Source organism: Mus pahari, chromosome 12 (assembly GCF_900095145.1).
Source record: "Mus pahari chromosome 12, PAHARI_EIJ_v1.1, whole genome shotgun sequence".
Lineage (NCBI taxonomy): Eukaryota > Metazoa > Chordata > Mammalia > Rodentia > Muridae > Mus > Mus pahari.
Window position 1 is genome coordinate 26,108,688 of NC_034601.1, and position 14,771 is coordinate 26,123,458.

Genomic DNA, 14,771 nt, shown 5'->3' on the forward strand with positions numbered 1-14,771 from the left:
GGGGGGGGGGCACAGAACAAAGGGCCCAGGAGCCCAGAGAAGAATTCTAGGTCTTCCTGAGCAAGCTTGATCAGCTGGCTTGGAGGAGACTGTCACTCTAGCTGTCAGAGGTGGGGGTGGGGAGGGCTGACTCAGCAACGTGGCGCCCAAGAGTCTCAGCTATGAGACAAGTTTTAAACCAGACCTACTTCTGCTATTCTTACTTCTTCTCTCTAGACACAGTGTATGTACAACACGCACATAATCACTTCAGGGGCAGGACATAAAGCACCACCCTTCTGTCCCCAAGACCTACACTGGCTTTGGAGAGCAGCTCTGTGCTGGCTTTGGAGAGCAGCTCCTTGGTTCTCCCTGTGATTTTTAGCACGTATGTTAGCCTCAGGAAAGTCTGCCATTTTGTTCTGCCTATCAGTATATACAACTACCACCATACATTCTGTGTGTTTGCTTGAGTGCTATATAGTACTAGCTGTTAATTAATTGGGTAGACACATTTTATTTAACCATCCTGCTGTGGAGGACACTCCAGGGGCGCAGAGAACACCCTTGAGCATGTCTCCCGGCTTCAGGTACAGGAGCTTCCATGCTTGACAAGGAAGTGCTGCCTCGGGAGAAAGGGCCAGCTCACTGTGCCCAGCACGTGCCCACCTGTGCCTGGAGCTGCTGTGTCTCCCTCTGCACCACTGTCCACCCAAGGTGTGACAGTGCTGTGGTTAATTAGCATTTCTCAGACCACAGGGTGGGAACGGATCTGCCGGTGGGGACACATTCTGCAGGGCTGACCGTTACTCAGTTTCCGACAAGGGAAGTCCTTGTCTCCTCATTCCCTAAAGACCAATCAGTTTAAAGGGTGCACTGTTCCACCAATCATATTGTGCCTAGTTGCTGATGCTCTGTTCTGCCCCTGGAAACCATATAAAAACTCGCCAAACTGGTGCTGGTGGTTACCGCCTCTCCTTCAGGTCTGGAGTGACCCCAGTGCACTGGAACAATAAATTCCTCTTGCTTTTTGCATGCATCCCATGTTTCACTCCACGTGGTTCACTCAGGGGTCCCTGGTAAGCTAAGGCTCCCTGGAGTCTTACAACAGGAAGCTAAGAAAACCCAGCTCACTGCTCTGGAGGGGAAATCCTAACATGGGATTTTAATCCCGTGAGCTTAACCAGAGCCCACAACACGGACAACTGGGCTTTCTGGAGGAAAAACTCTTGGAGTCCCCCACTCTACAGGGTAGCTTCTCTAGCCCCAGAACACCGCCCCCCCCCCTCCCGCCCCTTGCATCCAAGCAGCAGAGAGGACAGGATGGGAGGGAGCCATGAGGCTTCCTCCAACAGCCAGCGCCTACCTGTACACAGGCTGCATCTCTCTGGCTATGCCGATCACAGCGCCTGGCAGGAAGTTGTCGAACTCCTCAAACAGCTCTCGGATGTTGGTCTTATACTTCAGGTCAAGGTCCAGCTGGATGATCCTTGGGATCTCTGCAGGAGTCAATTGAAACAGGGCAGTGAGACTAGGTATGGCGCCATGCCTCGGCAATCCAGCTACTCAGGAGGCTGCGGCAGGGGGACACCCCACCCCTGTAAAAATGGCATCCTGGGAGGCCTGCACCTAATGGAGTAAAGACAGGAGCATAAGGACGCCAGCCTGCTGAGTCATTCTCAGTGACCAGCAGCCCTTTCTAGTTAGAAGAACGCATTCTACTCAAAACCCGGCGCCCATACTCCTGTCTAGCCCTGGGTACACAGGCAGCAGACCTCTCTGCTAACTGCAGAACCCATTCAGTTCAAATCCAAGGGCCCATACTCCTGTCTAGTGTTTCACTCCAAAGTGCCTGTCCTGAATGACACGCAACACGGAAGCCCTATGTCAGGCTAGGATGTCTAGGTGGGACACTAGTGTCAAAGGCTGCCAGGAGAGAGGCATGAGAGATACTATCAGATCTGATATGTACACCCTGCAAACTCTGGAAGATACTATCAGATCTGACATATATGCTCTGCAAACCTCTGGAAGACTCTTGGAAGAGGGTGATTTGGACTGGGCCCTGAGTGTGGACAGGAAAGGGTGGGTGAAGTGATTATCCACTCCCCACTGTAAAGCACGGGGCGCTCCCTGTTGCTTTCAGCCATCCTTCAGCTGCAGGGTATCCTGGCTCTCTGGAGACTGTTGTCCCTAGAAGCCCTCTGAGGACAGAAACCACAGCTCAAGCATTTTGGCCTCTATCAGTGGTACAGGATTGGGCATTTGGCAAACACTCAAGGGTGTTCAAGGAAGCAGTTGGCATTCTCTAAGTTAGTTTATGAAGAAATCACAGCTTACAGTGTAAGGAAAACTGGTTTGTCTGTTCCTTGTTCTATTTTCCATTGTGGTGCAGAAACAAAAGCCTTAGTTCACATTCTATGTGACTTTTCTACAACAAAAAAGAGGAAAAGTCACAACAGATGAGAACCCAGCTGCTCAGGACAGAGCAACGCATGAGGGTAGCCAGCTGCTCTGTCCTCCTGGGCAGAGGATTTGGGAAGGACGATCTGCCCTGGCAAATGAGGACCCCATGGCAGCCAGCATCATGCTGCAACCCCCACAAAAGGAGTCCAGAGGCTGCTTTCCTCCTGCATCCATAAACAATGAGAAAACCAAAGCCCAGTAGCCGGGTCTGTCTGCTGATAACCCACGAGTCTCCCTCTAGGGACGGAAAGCACACTCCCTAAGGAAAGAACGTCCTAAGGTGAAAGTTACAACCTCAAGTTCTTGCATTGAGCTATCAATGGTTGGCCATCAGGGCCTGGGGAAACCCCACCACACAAACATTTTGTCCAGCCATTTCTCTTTATTTTTGTTCATTGCCTGTGTCATGAACATTCATACCCAGATCTCAGGTGGTCCTTAAATACAGCAAAGCAGAGCCCTAGTGACACAGGGACAGGACACACCACCATCTCTAGCGGTAAAACCATGTCACCCTGGTTCGGTGAATAAGGAAGACAGGACTAGAGCATTTGGCCTGTGGTGCTGATAGGCTGTGAAGGTCGGGAAGGCATCATCTTCATGGTCCCAAAGAAGACTTCTGTCAACCTCGCATTTCATCTACACACCAATGGGAAGAATTATTCCCATTTTTACATATAGAAATACTGTCTTAGAAGGATTAAAAACAAGGGGCTGGAGAGATGGCCCAGTGGTTAACAGTGCAGGCTGCTCTTTCAGAAGACACAGGTTCAATTCCTAGCACCCACATGATAGCTTATAGACATATATAACTTTAGTTCCAAGGGTTCTGACCCTTTTCTGGACTCTGTGAGTACCACATGCACATGTACACATGCATACACACATACACACATACATACATACAGCCAAAAACATTCATAAAATAAAAAATAAAAAAGTAAAATGGACAAGCCAGGCATGATGGCATACACCTGTAATTGCAACACCCGAAACATGCGGGCTGGAGGATCAGGAGCTCACAGCTAGCCTCAGCTACATAGCAAGTTTAAGGCCAGCCTGGGCTACATGAGACTGCCTCTGAAAAATAAAACAAAAGGCTAAAAAACAGGAGCCCAAGGTCACAGAAGGTCAGTGGTGGAGCAGAAATGGAACTTGGACTCAACTCAGAAGCGCAGTCCCCAGCTCCTTCCAGCACGAGTCCCGTCTGACCAGAGTGTCTCAGACGCGGATTATTGCTCCGTTCCTCACCTCCCCAGGAGCCAAAGACACCAAGAAACGAAAAGAATCCTAGGACAACCACGTGGCCAAACTCAGAGGTCAATGGAAGACAACAAAGAGATTATGGTATATTCACTTTCGATTACTTGAAGACACTTCTGATGCAGAAACCATCAGTGTGTCAATGCATAGGATAGCCCGTCCGTCCCTTGCAGCATCCTCTGGATGCCCCGGCAGCCCAGTCTGCAGCAGCTCTGGGCAGGTCCTGGTAGGCCTCATCTGTCGTGCACTGCCAACACCACCAAGTGTCCACTGCTGCCTCAGCACAGACAGGCCACTCCCGAAGACGCGTGCACGGGGACTGACATGGGATGCTTCTTTGATCAGAAGCTGGCTAGCCTCCTCTGTCTGGTCCAGCTTTAATATTTACATCACTCAGGGAGCACTGGAGAGACTTCCTAAGCACTGGAGCCTCTTCCCTGTCACTGGTAGAGTTCCTGTCTTAATGAGTGCCCCCATGACCTGATTGTTTTCCCTGCTAGGAGGGGCAGACCCCACCACACAGGGAACTGAGTGGCCTGAGCACTACTGAGAACTCATTACATCTCAGAGAGGCTGCGCCAGCCTTGTTGGCCCTGCAGTCAGGGGAGGTAGCAAGCTGAAAAGGAAGCAGTGCAGCTCACCATGGCGGGACCCTTTCACCCAGGTGCAGAACACCTGGCTAGGGCTGGGCAAAGGACACACCCATCTGCTCAGGGATGCCCACAGCCCTGGGCAGCTCGAACTGTCACATGGGCATCTGACCAAAGGCCTCATTATAAAATGAGGAAACGAGAAGCCAAGGCATAAATGTCACCGCTGAAAAGAGGCTGATGCTTAGAACACCGCAGCTCACCAGCTGATGCTTAGGGGACATGCAGCTCACCAGTGGATGCTTAGGACTTGCAGCTCACCAACTGATGCTTAGAATACCGCAGCTCACCAGCTGATGCTTAGGGGACACGCAGCTCACCAGCTGATGCTTAGGGGACCCACAGCTCGCCAGCTGATGCTTAGGGGACACGCAGCTCACCAGCTGATGCTTAGGACACCGCAGCTCACCAGCTGATGCTTAGGGGACACGCAGCTCACCAGCTGATGCTTAGGGGACGCCGCAGCTCACCAGCTGATGCTTAGGGGACACGCAGCTCACCAGCAAGTGTTGCTTTAAGGACCTACTTCCCGGACTCTGGTCTTGGCAGAACCATCCTCCTGTGGGAACTACATCTGGGTGGTTGGGTAGAAACGTAAGAAGACACTGCAGAGAAAAGAGGTTTCTATGTGGGGATGACCATAGTGACAACCTCAGGAAGATACTGGTGGGGGATGGTGGCAGAACTACACAAAACTAAGGACTTAAATGAGATGATGGTCCCCAAGGCAGAGTAAACAAGAGCGGCAATGCAGAGGGAAGAACTTGGGAGAAAAAGCTGATGGGATGTCTTAAATGAAAGGGTACCAGTTAGGCTGGTTAGACAACCTCCATCCAAATTCTGTGAGAAGACAACAAAAGAGAAGGGCAGAATAATCTGAGAAAACAAGCTCTGGAAAGAAAGCCTAGTAATTACTGAGGCCAACCTACCCATTTTCCAGATGAGAAAACTGAGGGTCAAGGAATGTATCAGGACACTCAAACAAGCTAAAAAGCAAAGCTGATCCTAGAAGTCAAATCCTGACCTCCCTAACTGATGCTCTGGGGATTCAACCTCATCCACACTCTCATAATGTGGGCCATACAATCCTGGGGGTGGGGTGGGGGGGTGGAAAGGTACCATGGGATATCCCCATCAGCCACAACAATGTACATCTGAGAATGAGTCCAAGACTAGAAATGGGATCCTCATGCTCCACATGGCTCTAGCCAGTTCTCAGGGAAGAACGCCACACCCTCTCAGCATCCGAGAGACGGAGCCTACACATCCTTGGGAATGTACCTAGGCGGTGATAACTTCTCAGAGAGGCAGACCCCACACCAAACGTTCTAGCCCCAAGGACACCCATGGAAACACCATCTCACTGCTTGGTGTGGGTCCCCTGGCAGCCTGTAGAAAGTCACTTGATGATCACGACTATGTGGTCTGAATAAAAATGGCCCCTACTGGCCCATAGGGAGAGGCACTGTTGGGAGGTGTGGCCTTGTTGGAAGAAGTGTGACTCTAGCATGGGCTGTAAGGGTTTAGGTGCTTGAACAAGGCCCAGTTGTCACGCTCTCTTCCTGCCAATCCAGGTGTAGAACTTCCAGCTCCTTCTCCAGCACCATGTCTGCCTGCACGCTGCCATGCCTCTGTCATGATAACAACTGCATAAACCAGCCCCAACTAAATGCTTTCCTTCTAAGAGTTGCCATGGTCATGTGCCTCTTCACAGCAATGAAACCCTGGCTAAGACAGTGACCACCCCGCACCCTGCTCTGGCTCCATCTTCTTACTCCTGGGTAAGTTCCTGCTTCTACATCCAATGAGCTGAGCCTCCCCTGCAGACTCCATGCTCACAGCCTGCCTGTGGGTTGGCGCCACATAAGAACTCACGTACTAGTGTGCACCTGCGGCACTTCTGCGGAAGGATGCTTTCCCATACACAGTGCAAGATTCTCTGTGGGCCCAGTATCCGAGGAGCATGAGATGTGCTGAGATGCGAGTTCTCCCTGGGGAGCACCATGGCCTGCCACTAGCTGACTGGCCTCTGCGGGAAGATCGAGGCTGGAGGACTCTTGCCTTCCCACTGTGGGGTGGCATTTATGGGGTCAAAGAGTGGTTTTTACGGTGAACAAGAGGCTTGGGAGCCCCTGAAGGATGCCAACCCAAGTGGGCAGAAGTGAAGAGCCCAGGCGGGCTCTCTGGTCTGGAGCTTGGTGTTCACTGGGATATCTCTGCTCATCATCACACTCCCGACTCCAGTGTCAGGCCAGAGACACAGCTCTAACCAGAACTTGGCTCCACTGAGCTTGGAAAGGAAGGACAGATGGAACATGCTAGCTACAGAAGTGGCCTTTTAACCTCTGTGACTCCATGACTACCACCATGGCTGGTCCTAGCAGCCCTCTTCCGGAGTTTCTGACTCTCTCTGAAGCCAACACCTGCTACTAGGGTTCAAGGCCAAGCCAGGTAAGGTGGGACAGTGCTGCAGAAGGTCACAGTCTCACGACATCCAGACTGGCTGGGACAGTCCCGACTCAACCTTCCCGAGTGGAAACTGGCTGGGAGCAGATCATCATCAGCTTCCAATTACAGCAGCCACAAGCATGCCATCTGACTGGGGATGGGATCACAAGCCAGACTGAATACTTAGTGACACCCCAAAACAAACAAGAGAAAAAAGCCCCAAAGGAGGGTAAAAGAAAGAAACAGCACGTGCCTTCCCCACCCCTGCCCTCTCTTGTCCTCTGAAGCAGTGCCTGGTAGACACACGCTAGCACACACACAGTGGGTAGGAAGGGATGAGAGTGGAGGTAAGCCTGGCCACCGTGGTGGGAAACACCATGAGAGGAGAAACAGGCCGTCCCAGGGAGCCTCAGCTGGCTTCCTAGTGCCCACTGAGCGTCTGCAGTGAAGGGAAACGATGTCCTGCTATCTGACTCCAGAGTTCCAGGGTTCTGGAAGCCGATGTCTGGAGAGTGGCTTGTTTTCCCTGTCCTGAAATACTGCAGCAACTTGCCACCTTTTCAGACCTGCTGGAGTCAGAGAGCAACTGGAGGGGCAGAGACTCTCCACCCATGAGAAGTCATGAGCTCAGAGGGGATATCTGGAGGTTGGTGGAGCACAGTCCTTCTACGTCTTGCAGCCTGGCTTCTCCCTTTGGGGGTACCGTCCAAGCACGAGAGAGATGTGCCCCTAGGGGGTGGAGTTAGTGCTGTTAGTTTTCACATCCAGTATGAAACTTGGGTCCTTCCCAACTGGCTCTGACCCCGACTCTCAGAGCACCCTTCCCGATTCCAGCTGCAGGGCCACTAGCTGGCCATGGAATAGTTAATCTGAAGAGATGCAGCAACAGATGCAGGAGTCCGGGGCCTTGGGCCAGGACCTTCACAATCCTCATTTCTGAGGACTCTGAAGGCTGTGGGGATTTCCCTTCACTGAGCAAAGACCAGGGGAGAGACTTGTGGAATGCACTTGTGTAATGCCAGCAAAGTTGGAGATCTCCAATGGCAATGGCCAACATGTGCAAATCTATTGGATTCACGGGATGATACAAACGAAGGGGGAGGTTGACATTATTACTTCTACCTGACAACTGACAAGGAGGTTAAGATAGGTAATCATGCTGTATATCTGGGAAGTGAATTCACACCAAAACACAAGGGGCTCCAAAGTCTTTACACCTCCCCTATCCCCCTCCACATCCAGCCTTCCAGGCCTCTAGATGCCAGGGAAAGGCCAGCTCACAGACACGCAGGTCTGTGGAAGGCCCAGCCTTCTGTGCATGAATCTATGATTTCCATACTAAAGGCTGGTTGCACCTCCCAGGAGGAGCACCTAAGAATGATCCATATACCCCAGAAACAACTCTGGTAAAGACTTGAGGGCTGAAATTAATGTCTATAGTCAACTTGACCTATCAGCTACACAAAAAATTCTTTCTTCTAGCCCTACTCAGCCCTCTTAGAACCAGGCATGGAAACCTGTGTGCTGGCTGTAGCTCAGCCAAGGCATGGTCTATAGCTCACAGATCCTGCTGTGTAGGACTGACTACAGGAAGACACAGGGTTTGGTCCTCCATCAGAACCACAGGACTCTCTCTGCTCACCCTCAGCATTCTAACTAGGTGGAAGCCACCTGCTTCAGTAAAGAACAGAATTGAATTCGACATTTGCAAACAATGTCAGACATAGCGCCCAGTCTCAAATTTCTTTTCACTTCTATTGCTCATATAAAACTATAACTCACACACATATTTTGTGATCTGTAAATCTACCATTTCTATAGTGTGAAGCCCCCATGGTACCTGTGAGTCTTTCCATACACACACACACACACACACACACACACATGAATGAGAGAGAGAGAGAGAGAGAGAGAGAGAGAGAGAGAGAGAGAGAGAGAGAGAACCTGCCAGAGACATTGGGTGAGTGTAACTGAGTGTGTGTGTTTGTGCACACACGCATGCACTTGCGCTCGCTCACTCAGTCACAAAAGTGTGAGCTCTCCTTACTGGGGTGAGAGCACATTTCCTTTGACTCACGGGGGTTGTTAAATAGATGGATTGAGGCCTGGTCTTGCTCTTTACTACCAACAGGGTTTTCTCCTGGACCCTGTGGAGGCAGAAGCTATGGAGTGCAGTCCTCATTGGACAGACTTAACAAATGTTTTCTGAACACAATACCATTGGTTTGCACGAATCAGCACTGTTGGACTTCCCAGATTTCTCCTGCCAAGGTTCTTGGGAGTCCGGGGGCCTTGTTTCTAACCTGGGCTTGCTTTCTTTCCCTGCTCTGACCACTTCCTCTCTGCTGCTGGCAATGGGGCCTTCATCCCTGTAAAGATTTAGTTTAAATACAGGGGGAAAAAAAAAAAAAAAACAAGCCTTACTCTGCCTGCCCGCTGCAGCTCCTCATCCTTCCTGCCTGGCAGCTGACTTTCCCTCTCTGCCCAGCCTATCAGGGTCTGTCTACCACAGCCCCGCCCTTTTGTTTGCTTGAGTGACAGATACAAGCTCTCAGTATTTTTTTGTAGTGTGTTGCATTTCTCAAAGTGCAATCCCAGTTCATAAAACTTTCCCTGTGCTTTGGGTAATTTACCCCTTACAACCACCCTGGATCAGGTGCAGCACTGTGGTAGGCTCAGACACATATACACAGAGCAGCATGTAAAGTCACAGTGGCTCCAACACAGACAACCATAGCTGAACCACTCAAGGATGGCATGGCTGCCCCATAGACTGTCAGGCCCAGGGCCTTCTCTCTCCCATTCCACTGTCTCAGACATGGCTGCTCCACAGACTGTCAGGCCCGGGGCCTTCTCTCTCCCACTCTACTGTCCCAGACAAGGCTGTCCCACATTTTGCACACTGCCTGACTGGGCCGGCCATGGACGCTTACCCACAGGTCCCTTACTATGGTGCCAAGGCAAGACAGGGTTTGCTTCCTATGTCTTAGCACCCATGCCTCGCCTGCACCTCTGGTAGCTCTGAGCTTGGCCATAAATTCTCCCCAGTGAGATGAGCCACCCGTGTTCCTTCTCTTGCAGGACTCGCCCTTCTCCAAGTGTTGCTCGAAGCCATTCACCACTATCACCCTCAAGGCGAGAACAGCTGTAGGTCCATCAGCCACCATGCAGATGACTGGGGATTGTCCGCAAAAGTAAGAAGGACTGGATCGACACGAGCCATTTCTCACCAATGACCAAGGGGACTGCTTCTGCAGTCCTCGACTACTGCAGGGACCATTCCCTCATCTTCTAAAGCAGAAGAAAAACCAGTTTTCATTAGCAACGCTTAATCACTCGAGATAGAAAGCTGGCCAGGGGACGGCTCTTAAGCCTTCCAGTCTCTTGCCAAGATGTCATGCTATCATAGTAATAGCTACTATATCTCTACTCTATACTGTCCACTGCAACGTCGGACAGCTGATGAGGCACTTATGTGCTGAGCACCTCAGACATCCCTCACAGGCTTCCAGGCCCATGTCTGCCTCCCCCTTTCAGCGCTCAGCAATGCCCCCTGCTGTTGCCCATTTTCTGCACACCCAGTGGGTCCACCAAGAATGGCACAGAAGGTGGAGGACTGGGAGCCTGGCCCCGCACCAGGAGTCAGACTCCAGTTTTCATTTAAAAACAACTGTTCTCCTCCAAAGCAGGAGCCCTGCCCTCCTTACCACTTCCTATAACATTGTCCATAACTGAAAAGATCCTATTCAATTGTAATTAAGCATAACTCGTTCATTCCCTGGTTGTAATTAAATTTTAGCTTAGTTTAATTAATTTGGTTTTTATTTTACTTTAATTAAAAACCTAGGTTTCTTGTTTTAATTTTAATGAAGTACTTAATATACAATGCTGAACTGATATAACCACAGTTGAAAACAAGAGAACAAAACAGAAACAAAAAGGTTTTAAACTCTTAATTATTTGGCACACACTCTCTAAGAGACAAGACACCCAGGCCAGCAGAGCAGCTGAACTAAGGAGGCTAACACAGCAGCTTGGGGCCATCAAGTCCACGGTCCCATTCCACATTTGTCAGCTGTCAAAAAGAAAAATTCTATTTCTGGTATAGGACTGCCTGGTAATAGCTGTCCCAGCTCCATAACTCTTTGGTTTTTCCTTTCTTTCACGACCTGGAATAGCCTAGGGGGTGATCTCATAAAAGATCCCTGGGTTTGGGAAGGCCTGACGGTTCCTTGTGATCAAGACTAGATTTTGCACGTATGTTGGGAACACCCCAGAAGCCACACTGGGTCCCTGCCAGTGGGCCTTGTTTGTCCATTTGTCTCATCATTAGTGATGTCACCTCTGATCCCTGAAGTGTTACCTTCCACGTCTTTACAAAAACAACATTGTGTAGTCTCACTTTGAGACTGTGACAAGGTCTTACCCACTGGCAGGGCTTGTCTAGATACAGTGCTACTCCACAGACGTGGCGGCCTTCTGCCGCCTCCCTCCCTTCTTGGCTAACATTCTACAGCGGGAGCTAGCCTAGGAGGAGCCAGGCTTAGGGCTCCTGTCCATTCTCACGGCAGTCGGTGTCAATGCGGGGAAGTGTGTTGGAAGCACTTTAGAAACCATGAGACCAAGTTTTCTTTCCAAGCTTGTCTTTTAAAGATATTATACATGAGTTCTACCTTATTTAGTGAAATATGAACCTGGAAGATCTAAGGTAAACTCAAAACAAAACAGATACAACATTGGGCAGAACAGATAAACAGATTGTAGTGACCTCACCTCACTGATAGTCAGCCCAGGCCACAGAGTCCCACAGGGTGCCAAGCACTGTTTGGAGTGCAAGGCTCAGAAATGACAGGCACTGTGCCTAACCTCCACAATGCAAACCCAGGATTTCCATCTCACGTTCTCTGCTGTTTCCATCTTGTCCCGGCCTGAAGAGTCATGGCCTGCTCATTGCCACCCAGTAAGTATGGCATGTGGCTGATCCTGCCGGGCTGTATAGCAGCCTGTGGAAGGGTAATAATGGTCAGGATCAGCCTGCATTCTCCTTATAACTGAGGAACAGGGTGTGTTCTTGTCACCATACTTCATGACCATTTAATACTACCAAGTGACAGCTAACATTACTTAGGATCAACTATGGGTCAGGTTGGAATGTTTCTCAACACCTCCCTTTCCATTTTACTGATGTTTGAAAACTAATGTTGACAGCAATGAAGAACTTGCCTATAGCCGCAGAGCAGAAGCCTGAATCACTCCAAAGGTCTTTCTTGCCTTGAGCATTCCTTTTACCTGGTCCCACGTTTGCCAGGTATCTGTTGCTATGTAGCAAACCACTGAGACCAGCAATGGCTCCAGAGAGCAGCTATCCCTGTAGACCAATGAGGCTTAGCTGGGGATGGCCCTTGAGTGACCTCTATGACGGTCGACAAACAGCAGCAGGGCTGAGTCATCAACAAGGGTGGCTAGGCTAGGCATCCAAGATGACAGTGCATATTGCCAGAAGTTGATGTGGGACTCAGTGTGGCTGTGAACCCCAAGTGCTCTCACGTGGGTACTCCCAGGGTTCTGGCTTCATCTGGTGTGGCTGCTGAGTCCCAAGGGGGCTTTGTCAGAGCCCCCGGTTTAACTAGCTGGGGGTTAAGGAGCAGCACTTTCACTATATCCTGTTTGTTACAAACAAGTGAGAAGCAGCTGAAGTCCAAGACCGAGAACCAGACAAGGGGGCGGCTGCCGTGAGGGGCCGAGGTTATCTGCAGCAGCTATCTTTGGCCATAACAAGAATTCTACATCATTTTAAATTTACCTATTACACTTTTCCAAGTTTTCTATCATACATACTTATATTTGTAGTCACAGAAACAAATCAATATCCAAAGTTATATACTGTAACACACGATATAACATGTAAAACACATGTTAATCTATGTATAATATGTGGATAAATATATGACATGCAAATAAAACTAGCTAAAACATTAGAGTGGGAATGTCTAGTTATTTCGTAAATATATTTTCAAGATGGTTGTGTGTTGCCTTCAAATCAGAGTATTTTAAAAGACATTCATTAACTACCTCAAAGAAATACCTGTTTTAGGCCATGGTTATCAGATCTAAGGTTTGGACAGGACCAGGACTTTATGATTTTTGTCTTCAAGTGGTCAGAACTTCTAAAATCCTTTTCCTAGCTAAGACCGCCTAGAAGCTCCAGCCTGCCTCAGCACGGGTTGTTGATGGTGATTCTAAGAGCACTTTCTCAAAGCAAATGCCAACATCAGGTGGGAGTGCCTCTCACTGCATTCTTCTCCTGTCGTTGATTTAACTGTGCCCCCTCACCTCCCGCCACCTCCTGCCACCTCCCGCCACCTCCCGCCACCTCCAGCCACCTCCACCACCTGGCACATCTTGAAGTTCAAGGCAGTGGCAGCAAGGTGGGTCTCAGCTGGAAAAAAGCCACATCTGCTGAAGCAAGTCTTACTGGGAAGTGTGAGCCTGGGTCCTCGGGAGCCCAGCACTGAGGGAGCAGCCTCAGAGGCAGTGAGGATGCAAGGCCATGGCTGGAATGTTCAGCCAGTTCCTGTGTGCAGGGAGGTCACTCAGGCCAGGCAACCCCTCCATGAGATGTCACTTCAGACAAGGATGGCTGAGAGTGAGAACGAAGGTTGCCACTAAGTTTACACTCACATTGTCTACACATCTAAAGCAGGCTCTGCGAACACTGGTCAGCTTGTTTAGAGCCAAGTGAGGAGAGAAAGAATGCAGGCAGGAGATGCTAGGCAATGCCAACCTTCCCAAAGGAGGCAGGCCTCTAGCCAAGCACGGTCCCTCCCCGCAGTCCACACGCGCCCACATTCTGGGAGCCCAGGAGGCAGACGTATGGAGCTGGTCCATGCTATTCTTACCCAGTCACTTTCCAACCATAAACCCACACTCCACATTTCATTGTTTTGGGTGGGTTAAGAAATTCCACTTGGCCTTTCTTGTGGTTTAATTTCCTGCATGCCTGTCTGAAGGAAAAACTCTGGTATTCCTATGGAAACAAACAACATTTAGCCTGCTCTTGGCAGCTAGTGTGGAGGTTAATGGTGTGGTGTTTCTTAGTCTATACACTCTGATGGGACCCCCCACCCCCACCCCCACACAACTTCCCTTCACACCAAAGCAGGATTCCCACAGGTCTGCATTTAGGGTCTGGTTCCTGAATACAGGGCAGGGCAATTTATTTTGAGACTATTCGAGACTTGAGAAGATGGCTACAGCATACACCTGTAAAACTAGCACGCAGGGGTGAGACAGGCAGATCCTGGGGAACTGTCAGCCAGCACACTGCATGTAGCTAGAAACTGAGTTCTAGGTTCATGAAGAGAACTTCTCTCAAAAACTAAGGTAAGGAAGGTAAGATACCCACCCACTGACCTTCATAGATTAGTGTATTCACACACGTGCACACGCACACCTACACGCACACAGTTTTCTGCGGTGCTGCAGGAGTGCTCATGGCCAATATGCAGGCGCAGAGAGTGAGAGTCCCGGTTAAGGGAGAGCTATCCATCTTGGAAGAATTCCTAAATAATTGCAGTGGCAAGCCAGCTGTGACCTGTGAACACAAGAAACACTCATATACTCATGTATATGAGTACACTGTAGTTGTGAGCTTTAATGTGATTTTTGAGAATTGTATTTAGGACCTCTGCTCGCTCTGGTCGGCCTCATTACGGATGGTTGTGAGCCACCATGTGGTTGCTGGGAATTGAACTCAGGACCTTTGGAAGAGCAGTCGGTGCTCTTACCCACTGAGCCATCTCGCCAGCCCGAAGAGCTGTCTTTTATGGTCAAGGGCAACATGAGTTTTATTTTTTATTTTTATTTTTTTGGTTTTTCAAGACAGGGTTTCTCTATATAGCCCTGGCTGTCCTGGAACTCACTCTGTAGACCAGGCTGGCCTTGAACTCAGAAATCTGCCTGCCT

At 49.9% G+C, this 14,771-nt stretch overlaps 1 protein-coding gene across 1 annotated transcript in view; it reads right to left on the bottom strand.

Moving 5' to 3' along the window:
* The window catches only part of Xxylt1 (xyloside xylosyltransferase 1), a 116,458-nt gene that overhangs the window by 49,643 nt on the left and 52,044 nt on the right, over positions 1-14,771 (bottom strand). Inside the window, exon 3 of the mRNA XM_021209669.2 lies at positions 1,346-1,478. Coding sequence (XP_021065328.1) covers positions 1,346-1,478 — 133 coding nt within the window. The remainder of the gene's footprint in view (positions 1-1,345; positions 1,479-14,771) is intronic.